This window comes from Aythya marila, assembly GCF_965140915.1.
Source record: "Aythya marila genome assembly, chromosome: W".
NCBI classification, from domain to species: Eukaryota; Metazoa; Chordata; class Aves; order Anseriformes; family Anatidae; genus Aythya; species Aythya marila.
Genome location: NC_139081.1, coordinates 822585 through 844803, shown reverse-complemented (window position 1 = coordinate 844803; position 22219 = coordinate 822585). Strand labels below are relative to the sequence as shown.

The window sequence follows — 22219 nt, the reverse complement described above, 5'->3', positions numbered from 1 at the left end:
GTTCTTGGAATAGGTCTTGTGCATGCCTGATGCCTGGGTCATACCAATGATGAGTGAAGGTAACTTTAATCCCACCAGTTTCATAAATTAAATTCATGACAGGCTCTTCTGACAGAGGAGTAGGTTTAGAAAGTGCACGGTGAGCCAGAGGAAGCTGCAGAGCCTATTTTTGACAACAGGTCCTTGGGTTTGCTAATGAGGAACTCTGCTGGTCAGGCCCACGATGGGTGCTGCAGCCCCGGGACTTGAGGCATGTGCTACTTCAAAATGTTGTAAAAAGGGTGATTTGGGGCAAAACTATTCACATACGTTGGGAAATGCTGAAATGTTGAAAAGTATCTTTGGCAAGTATCTTCTTTTGTAAGAAAGCAAACTAGTGAGGTGTAACAGCAGCCCATTCCCCTGGGTTTTTCAAGTTTTGGTATGTTATTCCATCCCTACGTGAAGGTGAGCACCTTCCCCAGGGAGGGAAGGGATAACTGGGTGCCAGGTGAAGAGGGGGCGTACCTGCTGCTAGTGCTATTGATCATTTTGATTGATTTGGCAGGTGTGAGAGCAAAATGGCAGGGAACAGCCTGGTGCTGCCCATTGTGCTGTGGGGGCGGAAGGCTCCCACCCACTGCATATCAACGCTGCTGCTAATGGATGACGTCTCCATGATCGTCACGGGCTGCCACGACGGACAGATATGTCTCTGGGACCTCTCTCTGGATTTAGAGGTAAGCCTCTGCATAATTTTTAATTTTCCATGTGCTTTAAGTGTGTATCTTTGTTCCCAAAATGATTTTGTCTTCAGTATTACAGGGCAGTATCCATTCTGCTCTTCAGCTCTTGTTATACTCCATTCGTTTTTCCTTTCTTCCTCCCTTCATAAGATGAGGCCTGGATGTGACATCATGCCCCCAGTAGTGAATATTTCAGGTCAGAAAGAGGCATTTTTGCTCTCATACTCCATTGCTGCTCCTGCAGTAACTTTTAAAAATAATTATCTCCCCTTTTCTGGAGCTACTCTAAACTTACCATTGCTTTCAAGTATAGCTGCTTCACATTGTGTTGTAGAAACTGATTTCAGAGACCAGAGAGCTGTACTTAGAGAGCTCTTTAAGGCTATTTTGAATAAAAGAACTGCTGATTTCCTTGAAAACGGAATGAGGAAAAAACGCTCGTAGCAGAGATAAAGATTGATTGTTTATTGATTGATGATTGATTGATAGTTATACACAGAACTATGGTATCATGGCAGCGGCTGCTCTGGAGTTGAAATCTGCAAGTGCCTCTTTTGAATAGAATTTGGTAAATTGCCTCAATACAGGAGTATGAAACTCCTAGAATGCATTAGAGAAGTAACCATTTCTCATAAAAATACAGCATGCTTCAGGCAGAAGTTAGGTTGGATACCTAACAATCTCAATATCTGAGTTACCCCCAGAAAATATCTTTATGTCTAATGTATTAAAAAAAAACAAACAACAGGAGAAGGCAAAGGACTTTTTTTTTCATTTTTCATCTGTGAATGGACTGTATATAAACTTATTTATGAATGTAGAGGGTTGTGAAGTTGCTTGACTGGGGGGGAGAAACACTTTTTGCAGTACAGCACCGTTTTTTATTTTGACTCAGGCCAAAGTCCGTCTGTGATCTAAAATTGTTGCTGGCCTGAGTTCTATGCAAAGTGCATTTTTTCACAAATCGACATTGCAGTGCTAGGTAGAAACTACCTTTTCACATAATATAACAGCACTCTATGCAAACTTGAGATGATGTCCACAGCTGTGCTAATAAAATGTGTACATATGTTAACATGTTTATATAATATCAAAGAGAAATCTGGCATATGTGTATTCAAGTTAAGTAAAGTGCCTTTGTTATTTCGCAGTAACTATGTGGTGCCTCACATTTTACTTCCCTGATTCTAGATTAATCCCCGAGCTCTGCTGTTTGGCCACACAGCCTCAGTTACGTGTTTATCGAAGGCCTCTGCTTCCAGTGAAAAGCAATACGTAGTGAGTGCGTCGGAGAGCGGGTGAGTTTTCGGGGCATTTATTACCGTGTGGGGCTGTTAAATAATGGAGGCTGAGGGTAGGGGAGAGCTCACGTTGCTTCCACCTACTTCTTTGCATTCTAACCTCTTTATCAAGCAGTTCTGCTGCAGCTGGATGCTGTTGCTTGTATGTCTGCAGTGGTTTCCACACCTGCTCCTGAGCTTTTCCCCAGGCGGCTGAGCAGCGAGCACTGTGGAAGCTCCCTGCTTGTTCCCAGAGCTCCTCAAGGCCAGGCAGCTCCTTATCAAAGCTGGCTGGGAGCCTGGGCAGCCGAATCCCCGCGAGCAGGGAGGATGCAGGCGCTGTACCCTTGTGTATCTGCAGTCGTGTTCTGGCTGACCGTGTGCCAGCCCAGGCCTAGGCGCCAGCAAGCAGTGTCTAGGAAGCAGGCCATGGTTTTGTTCCTCTTACAGAGTGACTCTTTTTTTCTTGCCATAATTTGAGCCTAGTTTAGGTTCAGGCAGCTGAAGTAATTACTCTTGTCAGCAGGAGTCTAGAACAGCTTTTGAGTTTCTAAGAAGAGTGTGAGCAGTTCAGTTCCAAATGAGTAGCCGTCCTCTGTGGGCTTGCATTGAATAGGATGGGGTCATCTTTCACTTGTCCTAGTGCAAAGCATCTCATTACTACTGATTTTAGCATCTTCTTGAGCCTTACCAGCACAGGGTAATACTACACACACACTACTCCTTCTTAAACTAGTATAAACTTGAGCACTTAGATTTGGTGTGCATGTATAATTTTCTATTTTCTTTAGAAGTATGCCCTTGTGCTTTGCTTTTTCGACATTTGCTTTGAAAAGCTCAATTTTCTAATTCAGCTGTCTTTAATTAGGCAAAATATCTGACCTGAAAGTGTTTCCAGAGATGATCCTTACAGGGCATGTATCTGTTACTGAGAGTTGCTGTTTCATTCATGTGTGGAACTTAGGGTTTGAATGGCAGACTGCTGGTATGCAAAACCAGCTATAAAAGGAAAAAGAAGTGTTGGAGTCTGTTCTTGTATTTGCTTTGTTTTTAAGGGCTGGTTACCAGAAGGTAAGGTTAATTTGATCAACTGTGGCTGAGTAAGAAATTTCTTAGCCTCTGCCTATATAAATGCAGTTGGAGAGATAGAGGTCAGTTTGTATCCAAACAAACTCAATAAGTTTATTTGACAAAGTTAGGGAACGATGTATTTAAACAACCTTTTAACCTGGACTTTGTGAATAGAGTGTGTCAAAACTTACAGTTTCTGCCTTGCAGTGATTTCAGTACCAAGTAGTCTTTTCGTTTTGGTTTTAAAACCAAAAAAGTTTTCGATGTTTAATGATACATCCAAAGCAAAGGGGAAAAAAGATGAGGCAGCAGCTGACAGATTCTGTTTTGATTAAATTTTAATCTAAAACTTTGAAAGTGAAAATATTGGGGGAAAGTACAGTAAAAAGTGGGAAATGGTTCCTTACCCCTCTGAAATCTGAATTCATTCATAGCGGTATCTGTAATATTTTCTTATAAGGCAAGTCAGGAAAATATCTACTGATACTATTTATAATTGGTTGTTCCGTGACCTCATGAAGAGTACCAGGTGATGCTGCCAGCTCCGGCCAGCCTGGAACCTCTGAAAAACCGCCAGTGTTCACTGCCATGTGATGAAGTTCTGTTTTTCTGTAATATGCTTTTCTTCCTTGCTGATGTGGAAAAGGCAAGCTAATCTTTGGACACCTTAGGGGATGCAGCAGATGTATTTAATTATTTGAAATAGTGGGGAGAGAAATGAGAAATTCTCAGTTAAATGCTTGCATTTACTTAATATATTGATTGCTTATGATGTATTTTTTCATTTTGCTCATTTCCCTTCGTTTTTATAGGGAAGAACAGGCTGTGTAGGTTCAACTAGAATCAACTCAAGTAGATTTTGAGTTTCCTTTACCTAAATACAACTCACATAATCAATAATAAATGTTTCAGATTCTCCCAGTGTAAATAATTTTTTACTCCTTGGAAGACTGAAATGTTTTGGATGTGGCTGTAATTTGTCTTTTGTGTTTTAGGGAGATGTGTCTGTGGGATGTGAATGATGGGAGATGCATAGAGTTTACGAAGCTGGCCTGCACACACACTGGCATACAGGTTGGTGCTCTGGGTATGCTTCAGAGCTCCTGCTCTCTGTTGTGCAGCAGGGATAACTACAGATCAGTTACTAAAATGAGGTGTGGAAAGTTATGCAGTATCATCAAATGCCCTAGAGCTGGACATAAGTGCTTTAATTCAGCTTTTGGGGGAAAAAATAATTAGATATCCTGGAAAGAATGGAGGAATAGGGTAAAACAGAGAAGTACTGCTGGGGGAGGTGGGAGAGGGAGGTTGACCTCAGCAGGCAGGGCTGTTACAGGCTCCTGTCCGCCTCCAGAGCTGGCAGAGCCATCCAAGGGTTGCCTCAGGCAGATAACAGCAGCTGGGGGCCTCAGCAAAAGCTCTGCTCAGAGCCCAGGAGCGATTTTTAATATATAGCCAGTAGAATGTATCTCTGGAATTACAGTCTCGATTAAAAACGAAGCAGTCGATGTCTGACATGGAGTGTAACTTCTGTGCTGTGTTAATACCCGTTTAGTTCTATCAGTTCACAGTCGGGACTCAGCGCGAAGGGAGACTGTTATGCCACGGCCATTATCCAGAAATTCTTGTTGTGGATGCTACCAGCCTTGAAGTTCTTTATTCTTTGGTATCAAAGATATCTCCCGATTGGATCAGCTCCATGACTATCATTAAATCCAATCGAACACAAGGTAAATATTTTTGTTGCTTTTATTATGGCTTTGCCTCCCTGTAAGGTAATATTATTTTCAACTTCTCAAAAAAGCAATGCATACATAGTTATATCTAGTCCCTGAAAGTGTGCAGGGAGGAGACTCGTTGTGGTTTTGGTATCCTTTCTATTCCTGTTTTAGCCAGAGCTAAAACTCCCACGGGATACATTTTAGTGCTTTCTCATGAGTAAAACCTAAAATGAGCAGCTGGGTAGTGAAATCAGCTACAACAGGTTCCAGGCTCACCTGGTAAGTAATTCAGTTCTGTTATCTTCAGTGTCTGCGTGTGCTGAAATCTGAAGGACAAGGAGCATTTCTACAGGAAGAGGCCTTTTTCTTCTGGAATAAAAGCACATTCCGCTAGAGTGATAACTTGTTTTCTCTTTGAGAATTGAAAAAGGGTTTTGGAGAACGCTGTGATAGCAAGAGCCTGGAAACTGGCACGAGGCTAAAGGAAGAGGTGCAAGCACTCTAGATGCTAAGGCTGTCATTTGCATTACTAATGTGATGTGTGGCATACATCGAGATCATTTGGCACGCCGGGAATTGTGATTTTGACAAGATATATACATACCGCGAATATTCCTTGTGATTAGTAGCTTGACGAGAAGTGCTGTCATAACATTTTCAAAGCTATTATTGCAGGAGATGTGTTTAGGAAAAGTGCTGATTACAGTACACAATAAAAAAAAAAAAATGAAGACTGCAGAGAGAGGAACTTCTAAAAGTAATGCCAGGCAATTTAGTGTAGAAGTATGTGGGCAGACAGAATGTATAGCAGTGGATTAGTTAGCGTGGTTTGAAGCAGTACCTGTCCACACATCTGTTTCGCTGGTAGTTTGTGCTCAGATGCCAAGCTTTAAATTTTTGGCAGCTGTGGAGATGTGCCTCATTCAGCTTCTTCTGTTGGTGAAGCTGTTGATTTCTGAGAGTTCGAGGAACACTAAGAAAGAAGATTGTGAAGGAAAGAGACTTACCTTCAATTAGGGCTGACAGCAGTTGTGAACTGTTCCCAAAGGGCTGCTGTGGGAACGCTGAATTGCTGTCTCCACAACATCTGAGTTGCTGGAACAACGGGAAGCAAACTCTGGTTTTAAGTTCCCTGCTACTGCATTTAATTTCACTCTGTGTTTTGTAATCATTTTAATCGTGTTTGTGTTTTTGTAATCAAGAAGTTATCCCTTGGCCTGGGGATTTTTGTCCTTCAGCAGAATTGCCTGGGAAAAACAGGAATTTCTAGAAAGTGCCTAGCAATAGGCGTGGGTTGTGTGTGGGGGGGTTGATTTGTGTTGAGGGGGGTTGGTGTGCGTGGTTAATGAATGGAATGGATTCATTTTTCAGAGACACTGCTGGGGAACCCCCAGGCAAGCTGCTTGCGCAGCGTACAGCTAGCATACATTTCCCATTAAGCTTCAGCAGCTTCACAGGCTGGCGTGGGCAAACAGCTAGGCGTAAGCAAGAGGCTTTCCTCCTGCAAGAGAAGCATCTTGCTTTTGGAGACAGTGATGAGACAACCCCTCGTGTCAGACGTACTCAGATATGCAAAAGTGTGTACCAAAATGAAGACAGTCTTGTATTTATCAGCCTATTTTTTTTCTCCCCAGAGGATACTGTTGTAGCAGTTTCGGTGACTGGCATCCTGAAAGTATGGATAATAACCTCTGAAGTGAGTCGCATGCAGGTGAGCAAAGGCTTCTGAATTAGTGACATTTCCCAAAAATCTTAAAGGACGTACCACCCTCAACTGTTAACCCCCAGATTTTTTTTCGTTAAGTCCTGCTCTGATGAAGAGAGAACATCTGTTAATCCTTTTTCCTGGTCTTCCAGCTACCTGGAATACCATGGGCTTTGTTAAAAACAAAGCACTACCAACAGAAATCCTAATGCAGATGATGTTCTTTGTTTGATACCTACAGAACTTATTTCAAAATAAACGCAGCAATTAATTTCTACAATTCTGTTTTTTATTCTTACCGTTTAATGGTTTGTGTTAATAATATGCAAATATTTTGGTCTATTCAGTTTTAGTTTTTCTTCTTTGAAAGTCCTGTTCTTTCCTGAAATTATCTTGTACCTCTCACAGGCTTTTGAGATCCAAAGTGAATTTAGCAACAAAAGATTGTTTCAGTAACCTTTAGCTTTCCAAACTGATGCGGATGCTATGCTGTATGCAGAACTGATAGGGACAAATTTTATATTAAAACCTTGCAGGGTAAGCCCTCATTAGTCAGAACGTGATATTGATAAATACCTGTTGACTCTGCATAGTACAGTGAAGGGCATGAAAGTAAGAAACTCGTAGCTAAACAGGAGCACGGTCTGTTTGGGGTGGTGGGAGCCCTGCAAGAATGAAATGTGAGCTGAATGTGCTTAGTTTCAGCTGGCTGTCCAGAAGAAAGGTAATCCACTGAGAGTGACGGTGCTAAATAGGCACCACTAATCTGTCCAGCTGGGGAATTTGTTAGACTTAAGTGACAAAAGAGGATGCCACGTGCTCTTGCAGATCTCCTTATGAGGAATAATAGAATAAGAAATGTGACAGGGGTTTGGTTTTTCCATAGAAGTTGGCCATCTGGCACCTTAAGAAATCACAGTTCCTTTTCCATCACATTTTCTGTCGTGTTCTAAGGTCAGTTTGAGCAAGGAAAAAAAAATCAGCTGGGCGTTTCCTTGTTACCTGATTTCCATACACGTTTGCCTGGGTAGAGACTGCCAGTTTCAGGTGCTGGGTGCGTTTTCATCCGGACAGGCTATCAGAAACTGCCCTCAACATAACCAAAAGTTACGCTGTCATGTGCACTGAGGGTGGTCAATGCCCAGCAGCGATGGGGTAGCCCCTCTGATGCCCTAGCTCAGCAAAGGGTGCAGGGCTGGAGGGATGAGGTCCAGTGCTGCCTGCTGGTGCTAGGCGGGATCTCAGGAAAGTGTGGTCAGCGGTGACTGAACCTTCACCTCTAACCCAGTCTGTGGCTGGGGACATGAGGGACATGAGCTTGTTGACATGAGGAAGGAAACAGCCTTGTGTGCTCAGCAGTTCAGCTCTCTGCCTGCTGCTCAGTACTCACACCCGATGGGGCTGTGCACATGTGCTCTCCAAATAAAACTTACAGCCTCCTGGTGGTGTCATTTTTGGCTGTTTCTACAAGCCAGTTTCTCATCGTTTCTTTAGCTCTCTTCTTAACAGATACGTTACTCTCATATCTGTGACAGTCTGCAGGCTTTTTAAATAAAATGGAGATAATTTAATGTAATTACTTTGCCTGTTTATTTTTTTTCAGGATACCGCACCGATATTTGAAGAGGAGTCAAAACCTATTTATTGTCAGAACTGTCAAAGCATCTCTTTCTGCTCATTTACCCAGCGGTCGTTGTTGGTGGTGTGCTCCAAGTACTGGAGGGTAAGGAAAGCTGAACAAAAGCTCACTTATTCTCACCGTAGCACCTCGTGTAATTAAATTGCCAGTAAGACATTCAGATCAAGATGTCCTAAATCCTTTCAATATGTATGTGTGGAAACTGCAATTAGCTGCTGCCTGGGCATTTTAATCTGCAATTGGTTGATGACTGATAGACTTTTCTATTTCTTTTCAGGTTTTTGATGCTGGAGATTATTCCCTTTTATGCTCGCTCCCTAGTGAAAATGAACAGACCTGGACTGGTGGCGACTTTGTGTCGGCTGATAAAGTCATTGTGTGGACAGAAGATGGACAAAGTTTCATATATAAATTACCACCCAGGTACTCAATGAAATGCTCCGATTCCTTATTTTTTTTTTTAAGATTAAAGCATGAGACATTTTGAATGGTTTGAATGGTTTTCTTTTTACATCTTTTAGTTTGTGATATGCAAACATTTCTTTGTTCTGGGTGGAGATGCAGTTTTATCATATAGAGCCTCCAGTATTCTCACGTAAGTCAGACAAGAAATCCTTTGTGACCTTCATGTGCCATCACAGCATAAAGAAGTATGCAGATCTACCTGGTGGTCTGTTAGAGGAATAGTTGAGTTTGGTGTGGTTTGGTCCTTAGCAAGAAGCCAAATGTTTTGAACTCTCAAACTCTGAACTCTGAAAATGCAGTGTTTAAGGGCTTGGATACTGTTTTTGCTTAAGAATCTAGCACAATATTTAGTTAGCTATTGATAGAGTGATCACTGTAGTCATACAATAAATTTTATTCCTTTTTTTTCGTTCTTAAACCCAGCTGTCTACCAGCTAGTGATTCGTTTCGCAGCGATGTGGGGAAAGCTGTAGAAAATCTAAATCCTCCTTTATTATACAGCGTATTGGACAGAGCAGATAAACAGGTAAAAACATGTTTCTTCGGGGTCTTCGTTTATGGTCAGTATTTCTCCTTGAGAGAGTTTAAATATGCATACTTCATGACATTTTCTTCTCTTTCTAAGTAGACCTTCAGAATGTCCTCTTTAGCTGGAGAACATAGACGTTTGGAAGAAAAACAGATGTAATTTCCCTGCTATTTTGTTTCTTTGTTTTGGTTCTTGTTGGTTTTCAAATAAATGCAGAGATTAGTCTATGGTCAAGTGAATCTTCAGTTCTTGTAAGCTAACAGTTTATCATTCATCAGTGCTGGAGCAGAAGTCAAGTCGTGATGTGCATGATGATTAGGCAGTCACTGAGCAAGGGCTTTGAGAGTCACAACTTTGAGTTTGCAAGCTTAGATTCTTGCAAAGTAAAGAAAAGCCAATTCTGGCTAAAATGCTCATTTAACTATACTTGTTTTTATGTTATTTATGAACTGTATCTGCTATAAACTAATACATTTTGGGACTGTTGTGCGATGCACCTAGTCATGTGTACTACTAGGTTTAAATAGTTGTCTCATTTACAAATACTGTTAATGTAAGACTATTGTATGGATCCCTTTTTAATCGCAACCATTTAATCTGTTGCCAAATTTGGGCATTTAAACATGTATAGGTTTGATCTACTGTGTTTATTTGTTAACATTATAACTTCCTTTTCTCTTATGGCCACATTCCTCATCGAGTAATGTATCTCCAGCTTACCACTACAGTTGAAATGTTAACAATTTTAGAATATGTATATATATAGAGAGAGATATGTATATAAAACACATAGTTATTATATATGCATATTTTCCCCCTAAAACTGTTACTTTTTCATAATTAACCACAGTGTCTTCTAATTTGTATGGCTGTATTTATTCTTCCTTCTATAAAAAAAAAGATAAAGCATAGAATAGCCGTCTTTTGTTCTACTTTCAAAATGTACAGCAGTTTATGTGGGAAAAATAAATATTCAGATTCGTGCATGGTTTGCATATGTCTGAAGTTGTTCTAATTTATTTTATTTTATTTTATTTTTTACCAGTTACTTATATGTCCCCCAGTTACTCGATTCTTCTGCAGACGTAGGGAGCTGTCCTATAAGCTGCTAATCCAAGGAGACTCTTCAGGAAGACTGTCTATTTGGAGTATGCCTGAAAATCTTGAACAAGATAGTGCAGAAGGTATTACACAGTTATGTCTTCTTGCTAGGTCTTTTTACGGATATCTCTATTTTGTTACAGCTTTTGTTGCTGGATAAAGCACTGCTGCTTTTCCTATAAATCCAGGAAGCTTTTTTTGGTGTACTTTTTTTCTTTTCATTGCTTCTTTTAAGAGTTGCAGTTACTTAAGATTTTGATCACATATTAAAAAGTTAAATTTACTCTGAACACTTTTCAGGTATTAAGTTTTAATGGCCTTTTTTTCCAAACACCAGCAATGGTCATTGTTGCCTGCCTACGTAACTTCCTTTTGTTGCTTAAATCATATACTTTTCCAGTTCTCTCCCATGTATTGTTTCTGTGTGTTGCTGCAGCTTCCCTCAGGTCAGTGAATCGATCTCCAATATTTTTTACATGGTGTTGTAGCACAGTGTATTTTAACTTTGAAATCTTCCAAGAAAAGCATTCCTATTTTGGTCCATGAATAGTTTTCTTTTTTCTTTTTCCTTTTTTTCTAAACAGGACTGCAAACAACAACTTCAATATCCCTGCAGGAAGCTTTTGATAAACTTACGCCTCGCCCAGCTGGGATTATAGACCAACTAAGCTTAATACCCAACTTCAATGAACCACTTAAAGTTACGGCCAGTGTGTATATCCCAGCACACGGGCGTTTGGTCTGCGGTCGGGAGGACGGAAGCATTGTTATTGTGCCAGCGACACAAACTGCTATAGTTCAGCTTTTGCAAGGAGAGCATATGCTTCGGAGAGGTATGCTAATAAGCTTTTGAAAAGCACAGCTGGATTGCAGTGTGTGCGATCTAATTTATCAATTGTTCTATCAAAAATTAATTATTTTTTTTCTCTTTTTCATCCTTCCCCACCCCGTACCCTCGACCTTTCCCAATTCCTCAGGCTGGCCACCTCACCGGACTCTCAGAGGCCATCGAAACAAAATTACATGCTTACTGTATCCTCATCAGGTTTCTTCTCGTTATGATCAAAGGTATTTGATCTCAGGTGGTGTGGATTTCTCAGTCATCATGTGGGATATATTTTCTGGAGAGATGAAACATATCTTCTGTGTGCATGGTGGAGAAATTACACAGCTTCTAGTTCCACCAGAAAACTGTAGTGTAAGTTTTAACTAATATGTCCTGATAACGTGTCTTACACTTCCCATGAAGGCTATGGCAGCTGTTCCCCACCAGTTGGCCCATAAGCCCATAGGTTTTGAATGTGTTGTTTGTTTTTGTTTTGGTTTTTTTTTTTTTTTTTTTGATAAATTGAATGAACAGAAATAATTTAATGCGTAATATGACACAGGTTTATTTGAGAACCATGGGTTCTCCTTTTTTTGCTCAACACAGTTTCCTTGCCTTTTGTTTCCTTTTTTTCCTTTCCCTTCTTGTTCCCTTTTTCTTTAATGTTCTGCTTTTTTTTTAATCCTCATTTTCATACTTCTAATTCTTGAGCCTGTTTCCTGTACCTCTGCACTGCTTAGCTCTGCTGAGACACTAACCTTCCTTGGATGTCACCTTTGAAAACATCAGTGACTTAGCATGTTAATCTAAACCATGTGTAGATGTGAATTTTTTAATTTAAACTGAAGTATTAGCATATAATCCAAGTCTAAGGAGAGCCAGAAGAAAATGCAAAGCTATGAAACCTATTTGAAGTTCTTTGAATAACTTCACCTGTAGCAGTGTTTCTATTAGTGTATGTGCAGGGACATGCCTATTCTGGATTATAAATCAAAATGCCTCTAGTCTCTTTTTTCTTTTACTAAGAAATATGCATCAGTATTAGCTAAAATATTTTGGCCTTTAGCATAAAAAAAATTAAATAAAAGTGACAGGGTTAAGAGTAAGTAGTCTGTATTTTATTGGCTGGTGAAGTATTATTTTTATGATTCTTTTGAACCCTACACAATTACTTCCCCTTCAGATTTTAAACATTTGAAAAACATGTTGGTAGAAAATTTCCTTTTTCTGGAAAGGTTGAGAAATTTCTGGCCATGACCATGAAGTGACGTTATTGGTTCAGGGCATAACATTTTGCCGAGGTAGCGATATCGCGTGGTTATGCTCAGAAAGCAGGATGTTCTCGTACCTGTTTGCTCTTTTTGACCTGCAGGTAGTTGAATTCAAGAGAATTTCTGCAAATGAAAATCTGTTCCCAGTGATAACAGCAAGTTTTGCCATAGATCTATGTGCCTGCGTTTGCTTATAGAATAGGTTGTTGATCATTATACTTCAGCCAGTGAAGAAGAGATTCTTGAACTGCCTACCTTACCTGCCTTATGATTAATCTTTATTTATTTTTTCATTTTTAAGGCAAGAGTCCAGCACTGCGTTTGCTCTGTTGCCAGCGATCACTCGGTAGGTCTTCTGAGTCTGCGGGAGAAAAAATGCATCATGCTGGCATCCCGTCACCTCTTCCCTATTCAAGTAATAAAATGGAGGCCTTCTGATGACTACCTGGTAGTGGGATGTTCAGATGGCTCTGTGTACGTCTGGCAAATGGATACTGGTAAGTTTTAGTTCAGACATTGTTTGATCAAAATTTTTAATAATACTTGGTAATCTGGGCAAGGTGCATCTGAGACTCGTTAATTTTTTTCACGCATTTTTTTTAGATATCTAGCTCTCCCCATGTTCCCCAAATTTGTAGATCAAATACTAAAACATTTATTTAGAATAACTCACTTGTTTTTGGAGGAGTATAGCTTCCTTTGGCTTTTTCTCCCTCCATATCTTTCCTACTTACCTTTACAGAGAACAGTTAAGATGTTAGCTGCACGTGTAGTGTCCTCTTAGTTTATTAGCATTCATGCTTCCTCAGCAGTTTTCTTGAAAGCTTGGTGTAGAAATGCAGCACCTTATATCTCCAATAGTTTCTTCATCTGCAAAGTGAAGAATAATAATAAGTTTTATTGTCTGTCTGGTTTGTGTTTCCCTTCCTTTTGTTTTTAAAGGGGCTAATGCTCTGTTTAGAAGACAGTAAGAATGAGCCCTAAGACTTCAGTCTCATGGAAACTCAGGAAAAATCCATTCCTTTGGAAATTAGATTTCTAAAAATAGCTGTTAAAGCTTTACCCATTGCATCCTGAGGTGTAAATTATTTTTGCATGTTGTTGTACTTAAAATGTTCTGCACGTTCTGAATTGTTCCTGCTTAAACTAATGCTTCCCAAAACATTTGAAGGTGCACTGGACAGGTGTGTGATGGGAATAACAGCAGTAGAAATCCTGAATGCCTGTGATGAGGCAGTTCCAGCGGCCGTGGACTCCCTCAGTCATCCTGCTGTCAACCTGAAGCAGGCCATGACTCGGCGGAGCCTGGCTGCTCTGAAAAACGTGGCACATCAAAAACTGCAGACTCTTGCCACTAACCTGCTAGCTTCTGAGGCATCCGACAAAGTAAGTTCTGCTCTAGCTTGTCTGTTTCTAATGCAGTATCCAAGCAATTTATTTTCGTATGTCATTCAGTAAAATATAGCAAGTCTTCGTCACTGTAACTGAAAGGATCTTATCCAAACCACCCTGAAATTTTAATAGGAAGGCATAAACTAACTTTACCTGCCCTTGGGTAAGCCCTGGAAGACAAGGAGCACAAACTGAAATGGGAAATTTCAGTCTGAACATAAGAATTCTCTTTACTGCAAGGGCAGCAGAGCACTGGAACTGGCTGCATGGGGCAAGGCTCTGGAGTGTCCATCCTTGGAGGTGCTGAAAGCTGGCCTGGGCACGGTCCTGTTTTTGCAAAGGGTTGGAGCACTTCAGCCTCAGCTGTTCCACGGTTCTGTGAACCTGCTGGTCACCTCTTATAACTGTAATGCTTCTTTTGCATTTCCTATAGAGATGTGGCTTGCAAAAGACATTAAAATATCTTTCTTTAAACCTGTTACTGCCATTTTGAGATTGCAAATATATTGATCAACATTAAAAACAAAACAAAACGTGATATTTTCTATGTCAGTATGTGCTTAATGCATTAATACCAAGATGTCTGTTAAGAACAAACAGTTTCTATGTTCAGGTGTGTACGTTGGTACTTCTCTGAAGGAAGATTTTTTGTATTGCATGTGAGAGGGTGATTGAGGTATTGAGAGAGAGAAGAAAGAATATCCTGACAATAAAGAAATAGTTTCATGTTCTCAGATTGCTGTCATATCTAGGTTTTTATTATCTCAACTTTATTTATGCTAGGGATTAAAATCTGTAGATATGAGACTGGTGTTAAGTTTCATTTGTGACCGCATTAAATCCTTTAGCAGGGGTAATTTTTGCCCAGTCACTAAGAGAAAACAATTATGCATGCAGAAGCAAACCCAAGAAGCTAAAGGTTGATGAAGAAGTAATCATATTATGAAAAATGTGTGCTGAAAGAACTGCTTGTGTTTGCAAACACGAGCTTGTGTGTGTTTATTTGCTTGTTTCTTTCTTTTGTTTTTCTCTTTATAAATGCAGGCTTCTGATATTCTGGCAGTCTGGCTTCTGACCAGCAGAGAGCAGCAGAGATCTGCTTCGAGCTCTATTTATTTATTTATTTATTTATTTATTTATAACCTTCCTGCATCCTATTCTGTTTGGAAAAGAGCGGTCCCTTGCACAGGATATTCTTTGGAATGGTGTCACCTTGTTTTTCCAAATATCTGAGTGCCCAGGCTTGTGTGCCGGTGTTCATACTGAATCCTCTGAGTGTCAGTGTTACAGCATTAACATATGTGAGGTCTGCAATACTTGATCACAGCTCTGAAATTCCCGATCTTATGTCAGTGAAGCATTTTAGAATGATTTTTATGTTTTATACCCTGCGAGTTTTCAAACTTTGTTCACACAGAGCTTCGTCAATTTGTGAATTAAATCCAAGAGAAGTATAAAGACGGTTATCCAGTTAAAATTTTGAAATACCTTTAATTTTCTTTTATTTTTGTAGGGGAACTTACCTAAATATTCGCATAACTCCCTGATGGTTCAAGCTATAAAGACTAACTTAACAGATCCAGATATACACGTGCTCTTCTTCGATGTGGAGGCCCTGATTATTCAGCTGCTGACCGAAGAGGCCTCGAGACCCAACAGTGCACTCATTTCTCCGGAGAATTTGCAGAAGGCATCTGGTGGTTCTGACAAAGGAGGCTCCTTTTTGACTGGCAAACGAGCAGCCGTCCTCTTCCAGCAGGTCAAGGAGACGATCAAAGAGAATATCAAAGAGCATCTCCTCGACGACGAGGATGAGGATGAAGAATCGATAAGGCAGAGAAGAGAAGATGGTGACCCGGAATATCGCTCTAGCAAATCTAAACCATTAACTTTATTAGAGTATAATCTAACCATGGATACAGCAAAGCTTTTTATGTCTTGTCTTCATGCCTGGGGCTTGAATTCTGTTCTAGATGAGCTTTGCCTTGATCGCCTGGGGATGCTTAAGCCGCACTGTTCCGTGTCCTTTGGTCTCCTGTCCAGAGGTGGCCACATGTCTCTGATGCTCCCCGGTTACAACCAGTCTGTAGGTAAACCATCCTACGAGGGCGTGGAGCTGGGAAGGAAGATGTCCATTACAGAAGGACTGGGAAAGGGGACGTACGGAGTGTCGCGTGCAGTCACCACTCAGCACCTCCTGTCTGTCATCTCGCTGGCAAACACGCTGATGAGCATGACGAATGCAACTTTCATTGGAGACCACATGAAGAAAGGCCCGACCAGGTAGGGAGAGCACTCCCTTTAACTCACTGCAACTTGCTTTCAGAGTCTCTACTTTGATACAGTGCTTTATTTTGCCAGCCTTTTGGTATTATGGCAGCCTTTGGTTCCCAGATGATCAGAGTGCATTTCTTCTTATCATGACTAAAGCATTTTTTGTGCCAAAGTAACTTTATTGCTTTTAATTGAGTTATATAACTTACAAACTTAATCTGATGTGGAGTTAGAGTAACGTTTGTGCCAGTAGGAATGAGAGGCCAGTTTTGTCCTCTTTGAGTTTTAGTTTTAAATAGATTAAAGAGTAGGTCAAATTCTGAACAGATCAAAACATACAGACAAACTTTTCATCACCAAGGAGTAAGCTAGGACCTGTAAATGAGATGCATCATGCTTTACAGGATTGTCTTTCAAAGTTTGTTTAGTCAAACTGTCTTAGCAAATAATCCTCCCCTCCCTCTTTTTTTTTTTCCTCCCTTGTCTTCCTTCCTCTCCCCTTCATGCATGTTATGTTTAGGCCGCCTCGGCCTGGCACTCCAGAGATGACAAAAGTGAAGGCACCTCCTTCGATGGCAGCAAGTCACGCAGCTCAAGGACAAATTAAGCAAGGTAAAAATGACTTTCTTCAGAACAATTTGATATGTCATTTCAGCTCCTGACACTGAAGTTCTCACCTTACTCTCATGTGATTAACCATACTGCTAGCTTCTACATGGGAGGAAGAAGGTTGATGTATGATGTTGAAGGGTCCTTTAGTAGTCTGCATTTTCTCTTTCATAAGTACAGTGGCTAGGTTTAAGACGTAGAAGAACATGTGATACGGAAAGAGGGCTCACACCCGATGAGAATTGAATTTTGCACTGGAGCAGAGCAGTGAGCAGAGCTTCCTCCAGGTGGTGGGAGCACACAGAAGCTGTCCTGTGAGGGACAGAGGAGGAGGAGGCAGCTCCTCCCTGCTTGCTCTCTAAATTACAGAGCTGCTGTTCCATGCAGCAAATGAGTCGATGCCAAAAATCAAGTTCGATGTGTGTAACATCACGGTGGGGCCACTTTTGTCGTAGTGCCCAGCTCAGGAGCAGGTGCCCATTGGAAAGAGCAGTGTGGCAGCTGGGGAAGCCAGAGCTCCCCATACCACCTCCCGTGGGCCGGGCAGGGGGCACGAAGCCTGCACCAGCGGGGGGCGTTGGTGGTGGGGGGCACGTCCGAGTGTGAGCTTGGTCGTGTGTGCCTCCTGCCTGATGAAACAAAGAGGGAACGTGTACATCACTGCTCTTACCGCCGCTCCTCGGAGGTTTTCTGGGTGTAAGGCCAGAATATGTGCATATAGACAGAATGTAGGGCAGAAGAGCAGTGTTTTGTGTTTTTTTTTTTTTCCCATAATGTGTTTTATTTTTCACTAATTTATAAAGAAAATATCTTTTGGACTCATTTGAAACTTTCTTCCTTAATTAAAAATAAACAAATAAAAATAAACCCTTAACTGTTATAGCTAACTATTAAAACTTTGTCTTTTCAAGCTACATGAATATGGAGAAACTTACACTTTGTGAAATGGTTGCATTTTGCAGAATACAAATGCTCTTTCATTGTGATATTTTATGGATATTTATCTTTAATATTTTGAATATCCTTCATGTACATCCTTACTTATATCTTTAAACCATGGAAGTGCTCTTGTGCTAGAAAGCTGGTAAGCACAACAGGTAACTTCATCCATCAACTCTGTGACTTTCATCATTCACATCCAAAAAGGAGGGGAATTTGTATCCCAGGAGGAAACATCAGCAACACGTGTGTGTATTCTTTTGCTAATTTATTTTTGGTGATCTGTGTTTGGAAAGGGGAAGTCAGTTTCAGGAGTGATGAACATAGAGCTTTTCTTTTCACGATCAAATTTGCTGCATAAATAGAGAAGCAACAGTCAATAACAAAAAGTAGAAATAAGAATAAAATTCACGTAGAGCTGTTTCAACATGTGGACTTTTTTCCCCAGCTGCTTGCTTTTTCTTTGAAAGATCTGTATTTGAGAGGTCAGGATTTACTGAAGATGGTGTCAGTATGGCAAATTCAATGCCAGACAAACTATTTCGCACAGAGGATCTGTTTTTTGTTTTTAAGGTACAGTTACACTGGGGTTATCCTTTCCCAAGTGAAAATTATGCAATTTTTCTTAGAACTAGCTTTGCTGATCATGGTGATCAGTTACCAATAGGGAATGAAAAACAATTGATAAAATTAAATTCTGTGCATCGTCAAAAATATAGAAAAATACTCTTGTTCCTAAAATTTTATTTTTGTGGTTTTTTTTTGTTGGTTTGTTTTGTTTTTCCTATGTTTGGTGGCATGTCTTGCATGCTCCTGGGGAGAGCTGAGTTTTTGTTTGAATGGCACCCTTAGGTCATAAGTTTACCTTTGCCTCCCGCTGTGTGCTACCTACAGCATCTCACCACTCATAAATTACGAGTGCTTATTCTTAAAAAATCAATTAGTACAGATACAATTAATGCGTGTTATGACATGCTAGATCTCCATCTCTTTGACCTGTATTTGTCCCGAGATCAGCAGCGCTCCGTGCTCCGCAGCTCTGGGGCCAGCTGCTTCCATCGCAGTGATTGTTATAATTACTGACGCTTGCAGGGGGAGGACGACAACGGCAAAAGAGGTCAGAAAGGAAAACTTCAAAGGCTTGAGTTTTGTTTTAAGAAAGTAACAACAAAAAGCAGCGGTGTGCTTTTCCTTACGCCGACTAGCTGCTTTCATGCAGCTACAGAAGTCCCTTTTGTCGCGCGCTGGTGGCGGTGTCCCCGTACACGTGCCATCGGGCTGCGTTCGTGTGGAAGGGATGGACAAAGTAGCTTGGATGCAGATGTCCCGCAGCGACAAAAGAAGTTCACTGCATGAAAAGCAAACAGCCCATTCAGGAGACAATGCTTAATATGTTCAGGAGCCTGAACCCATTGTCGTTCTGCAACGGAATAAAAGTGGGGGATTAATTTGCAGATGCTTGTGCATGACATATGGTAATTTCTCTATAGGAAGGAAGTGTCAGAGAGTGACCTGTAAATCCCCGCCTCGACCTCTGGTTGTGGCATGTGTATGCCATAAGGTCTGCGCAGCTTTTCATGTGATAATGTTAAGTAATGAGCATTAGTGGAAGTCTAATGTTTAGAACTGCTTTTAAATTGCGTTTGCACTGAGAAATTACGCAGCTCACAACATGAATACGTCACAGCTCTGGCTTTGAGGACATGCTTGACCTGTGCTCTTTTGTGTTTGCTTCCCTGTAGTCTTACGCAGCGTGGTTTATATGCTGCTGCTTTATGTTCGTAGTCCTTTCTTTTGTTCAGGTTTAAACTTCTCTGAATGGACACGTTTCAAATGGAACTACATTCAAACTAGCCAGCAGTGATACATCCTATGGCATTTTAGTAGAACAGGTGGGACAGCCCAGGTTTAAAAGGGGCTATTTCGAAATTTTTTTTTTAATGTGTAGTCCAAATTCCAAATCTATCTAGAGATGGGGAAAAACAAGAACAAAAGTGAAACTCCTGGTTTTAAACTCGTAGTCAACCGTTATGCCAAACCAAATCCCAGCTTTCTAAGGACATACTTGGATTTATTTTTTTTTACTTACAGGTACTTTCTTTTCAAAACACACAAGTTTATGTTAGTGTATCTGTGTTTCTCTGCGGTTGCATGTCTTCCTCTCACTGACATTGCACTTCTTGTACAGCCTAGAGAGTTTTTTTAAGTTGAGTATTATCACCGTTTCCTCCAGTTTTGTTTGTCATTCTTCAGTGATACTAATCTGTTTTCCAGAAGCTGCTATCCTCACTCTCCTATTTTTTTCTCTTTCTTTCTTCTTCTTTCCTCTGCAAGTTGCTCCTGCTGTTTCTTCTAGCACTGAAGCTGGTCACTCTGGCTCTGACACTGCTCCTACTTTACATACCTGTTTCTTAGTAAATGAAGGTATTCTTTCCTCATTTTTTCTATCTATTTGTCTTTTGCTTTCAACTAATGTCCTTTATCATTGTTACGACACGACTTTAGTTTGGTCTGTGTAGATACTTTTCTTTGTGAGATACAGAGGCAGTGGGTTTATTTCCGTGTTCTTTGCCATTAATGCTGGCAGAGGGTGAGGAGATCTGGTTTGTCTGTCCTGGGCTTCCTTTCTGTTCAGTTCTCAACCGCCGTATCAAAGGTTGCATTTCAGATCTTGTTTTGCTGTTGCCTTTGGAGGAAAAAGCCTAAGACCCTTTTTAAGTAGGGAAAATAGAAATGTCTTTTCCCACTGCTGAGGTATGAATGAAGGAAGCTGCACTCCGTGTGGTTTGTATTCCGTTTGGGTGACATTTCCCATCTCCCTTGTGGACGTAGCTGCTGCTGCTTGGTACAAAGGTTCAGCCCTGTCTGGAGCCTTGAAGGGTCCCTTCTGGTACAAGCACCTGGCACTTGTCTGCTTTGGGGACAAGCGAGCAACAGCATTTTGTAGCTCACGTTGCAAACCAAAAGGCTGAAAAAATGTCACGGTCCTTTTAAAAGGAAAGAGAAACAAAATCATTGCAAGTCACTTACATTTTGGTTTATGAAAACAGAAATGATTTAGTTAAACTACTTGGGGTTTGCGTTTGTTGGTTTGTTTCTTCTAATAAATATTTACTTACATCGTGAAGAATGCCTTCCTGACCCAAAGATTGGCACAAAAAGCAAACAAACAATCAGAAAACAGAAACCAAACAGAAACCAACCCCTTGTATCACTGCTTAAGCCTTTGTTTTAATGCCTTTTATTGCCAAGCCATAAATTTGCGCTTTCACGCAGGAGTTTCAAGTATGAAATGATTTCTTGTAGCGTCATGAAGAGCTTTATTCGTTAAAACATTTAGGTTTTTATGTTCGCAATTGCTGACAAATTAAAAATATAGATCTATGTGCTTGCCTGAAGTACTTCTCAGGTTTATCAAGTCAATGTAGAGCAGAATGCTACGAGATTTCTTTGTGTAAAGTACATCACAAGCATTTTTATGATCCGTGTCATTTGAGCTTGATATGCTCACCCGTACATTTTATAACTACGTAATGTCACAGCTTTATAGTAGGGGTGTACTTGAAGTAAGCTCGTTCAAGTAAGGTTTAGATGGGAAGACAAGGAGGGCAGACAAACGCGTGCTTTTATGCATTTGCATACCTTTTAAAATGGGCCAGAAAAGTCTATAATCTTTCAAGTGGTAACTCATGCGCGTAGTGTTTTGTAACTGGATTATATAACTGAATTAAAGTTGCATGTAGGACGTTGTGTAAAATAATGGCAATATTGTTTGAACAGATCACTTAAACTAGTCTTGTGCTCAGCGCTCATGCTCAGAGCATTTTGTGTGCAGTGTGTGTGTTGGGCATACTCTGAAGGTTGCAAGCTGACAATCCAAGCCTGTGACCGGGCAGTGTTACTCTTCTGAAGTCTTTTTGCGAGGGGATGGGAAGAAAGAGGGATATTTATCTCAAACCAGTCCCAATTAAGCACAATCTCCTGCTGGCGTGGAGCTCTGAGCAGCTCTTTGGGGCGCACAGTCGGTCCCGGAGGAGCTCCTCGTGTCCCCGCCTGGCACAGGGGGCACGTGCAGTGCCTTGGGGTCCGGCTGCAGAAGGGAGAAATCTCTCATTCTGCTGCAAAATTGGTTCTTTTTATTTGTTTCCCTTCTTTCTCCCACCTTCTCCTGAAGACTTAACATGCACCAGGCCAGTGGCCGATGTGAATTTACTTTCTTGCATTTTATACGTGGTGTCTGCCTGGTGTTACTGCCTTCACCTCGCCGTCCCGCTGTGTCTTCCCAGGGTGGAGCCAGCTGGCCGCTATGCACTGCGTGATGCTCCCCGACCTGCTGGGGCTGGACAAGTTCCGACCTCCTCTCCTGGAGATGCTGGCCCGCCGCTGGCAGGACCGCTGCCTGGAGGTGACTTCTCTAGTTTGGGGCTGGGGATAGCTGCTCTTCCTGCCTCTAGTCAGTGCTCAATTCCGAAAGTCCAAACTTGTGTGTGCTCAAATATCAGTCCACCTTTTCAAATCTTACTTTCGAGGGGCTTGGTTGGCCCAGGCAGGTCCCAGCACCCTGCTGCTGCCCCTGCCCCGCTGACAGCAGGGACCTGTGAGTACCCCGCTGGCCACTGGGCGTCATCCTGCTGCTGCTGGAAAGGGCAGGGTGGCCAGATTTATGGGAGTA

The 22219-nt window shown here is 41.2% G+C and overlaps 1 protein-coding gene across 4 annotated transcripts in view; it reads left to right on the top strand.

The window, feature by feature from the left end:
- Positions 1-557: 557 nt before the first annotated feature.
- The window catches only part of LOC309889568 (WD repeat-containing protein 7), a gene marked incomplete at its 5' end in the record, with an annotated part of 107744 nt that continues 86082 nt past the window's right edge, over positions 558-22219 (top strand). Inside the window, 17 exons of one of the 4 annotated variants that reach the window (XM_082782437.1) lie at positions 558-719; positions 1917-2023; positions 4072-4150; positions 4632-4806; positions 6432-6508; positions 8106-8225; positions 8419-8564; positions 9030-9132; positions 10181-10319; positions 10821-11069; positions 11214-11434; positions 12635-12830; positions 13505-13719; positions 15239-16008; positions 16520-16611; positions 19882-19971; positions 21834-21952. In XM_082782437.1, the coding sequence (XP_082638563.1) occupies positions 561-719; positions 1917-2023; positions 4072-4150; positions 4632-4806; positions 6432-6508; positions 8106-8225; positions 8419-8564; positions 9030-9132; positions 10181-10319; positions 10821-11069; positions 11214-11434; positions 12635-12830; positions 13505-13719; positions 15239-16008; positions 16520-16611; positions 19882-19971; positions 21834-21952 (3057 nt within the window). Of the gene's footprint in view, positions 720-1916; positions 2024-4071; positions 4151-4631; positions 4807-6431; positions 6509-8105; positions 8226-8418; positions 8565-9029; positions 9133-10180; positions 10320-10820; positions 11070-11213; positions 11435-12634; positions 12831-13504; positions 13720-15238; positions 16009-16519; positions 16612-19881; positions 19972-21833; positions 21953-22219 lie in introns of those variants that run through there. The other 3 variants (XM_082782438.1, XM_082782435.1, XM_082782436.1) reach the window with 3 other exon arrangements.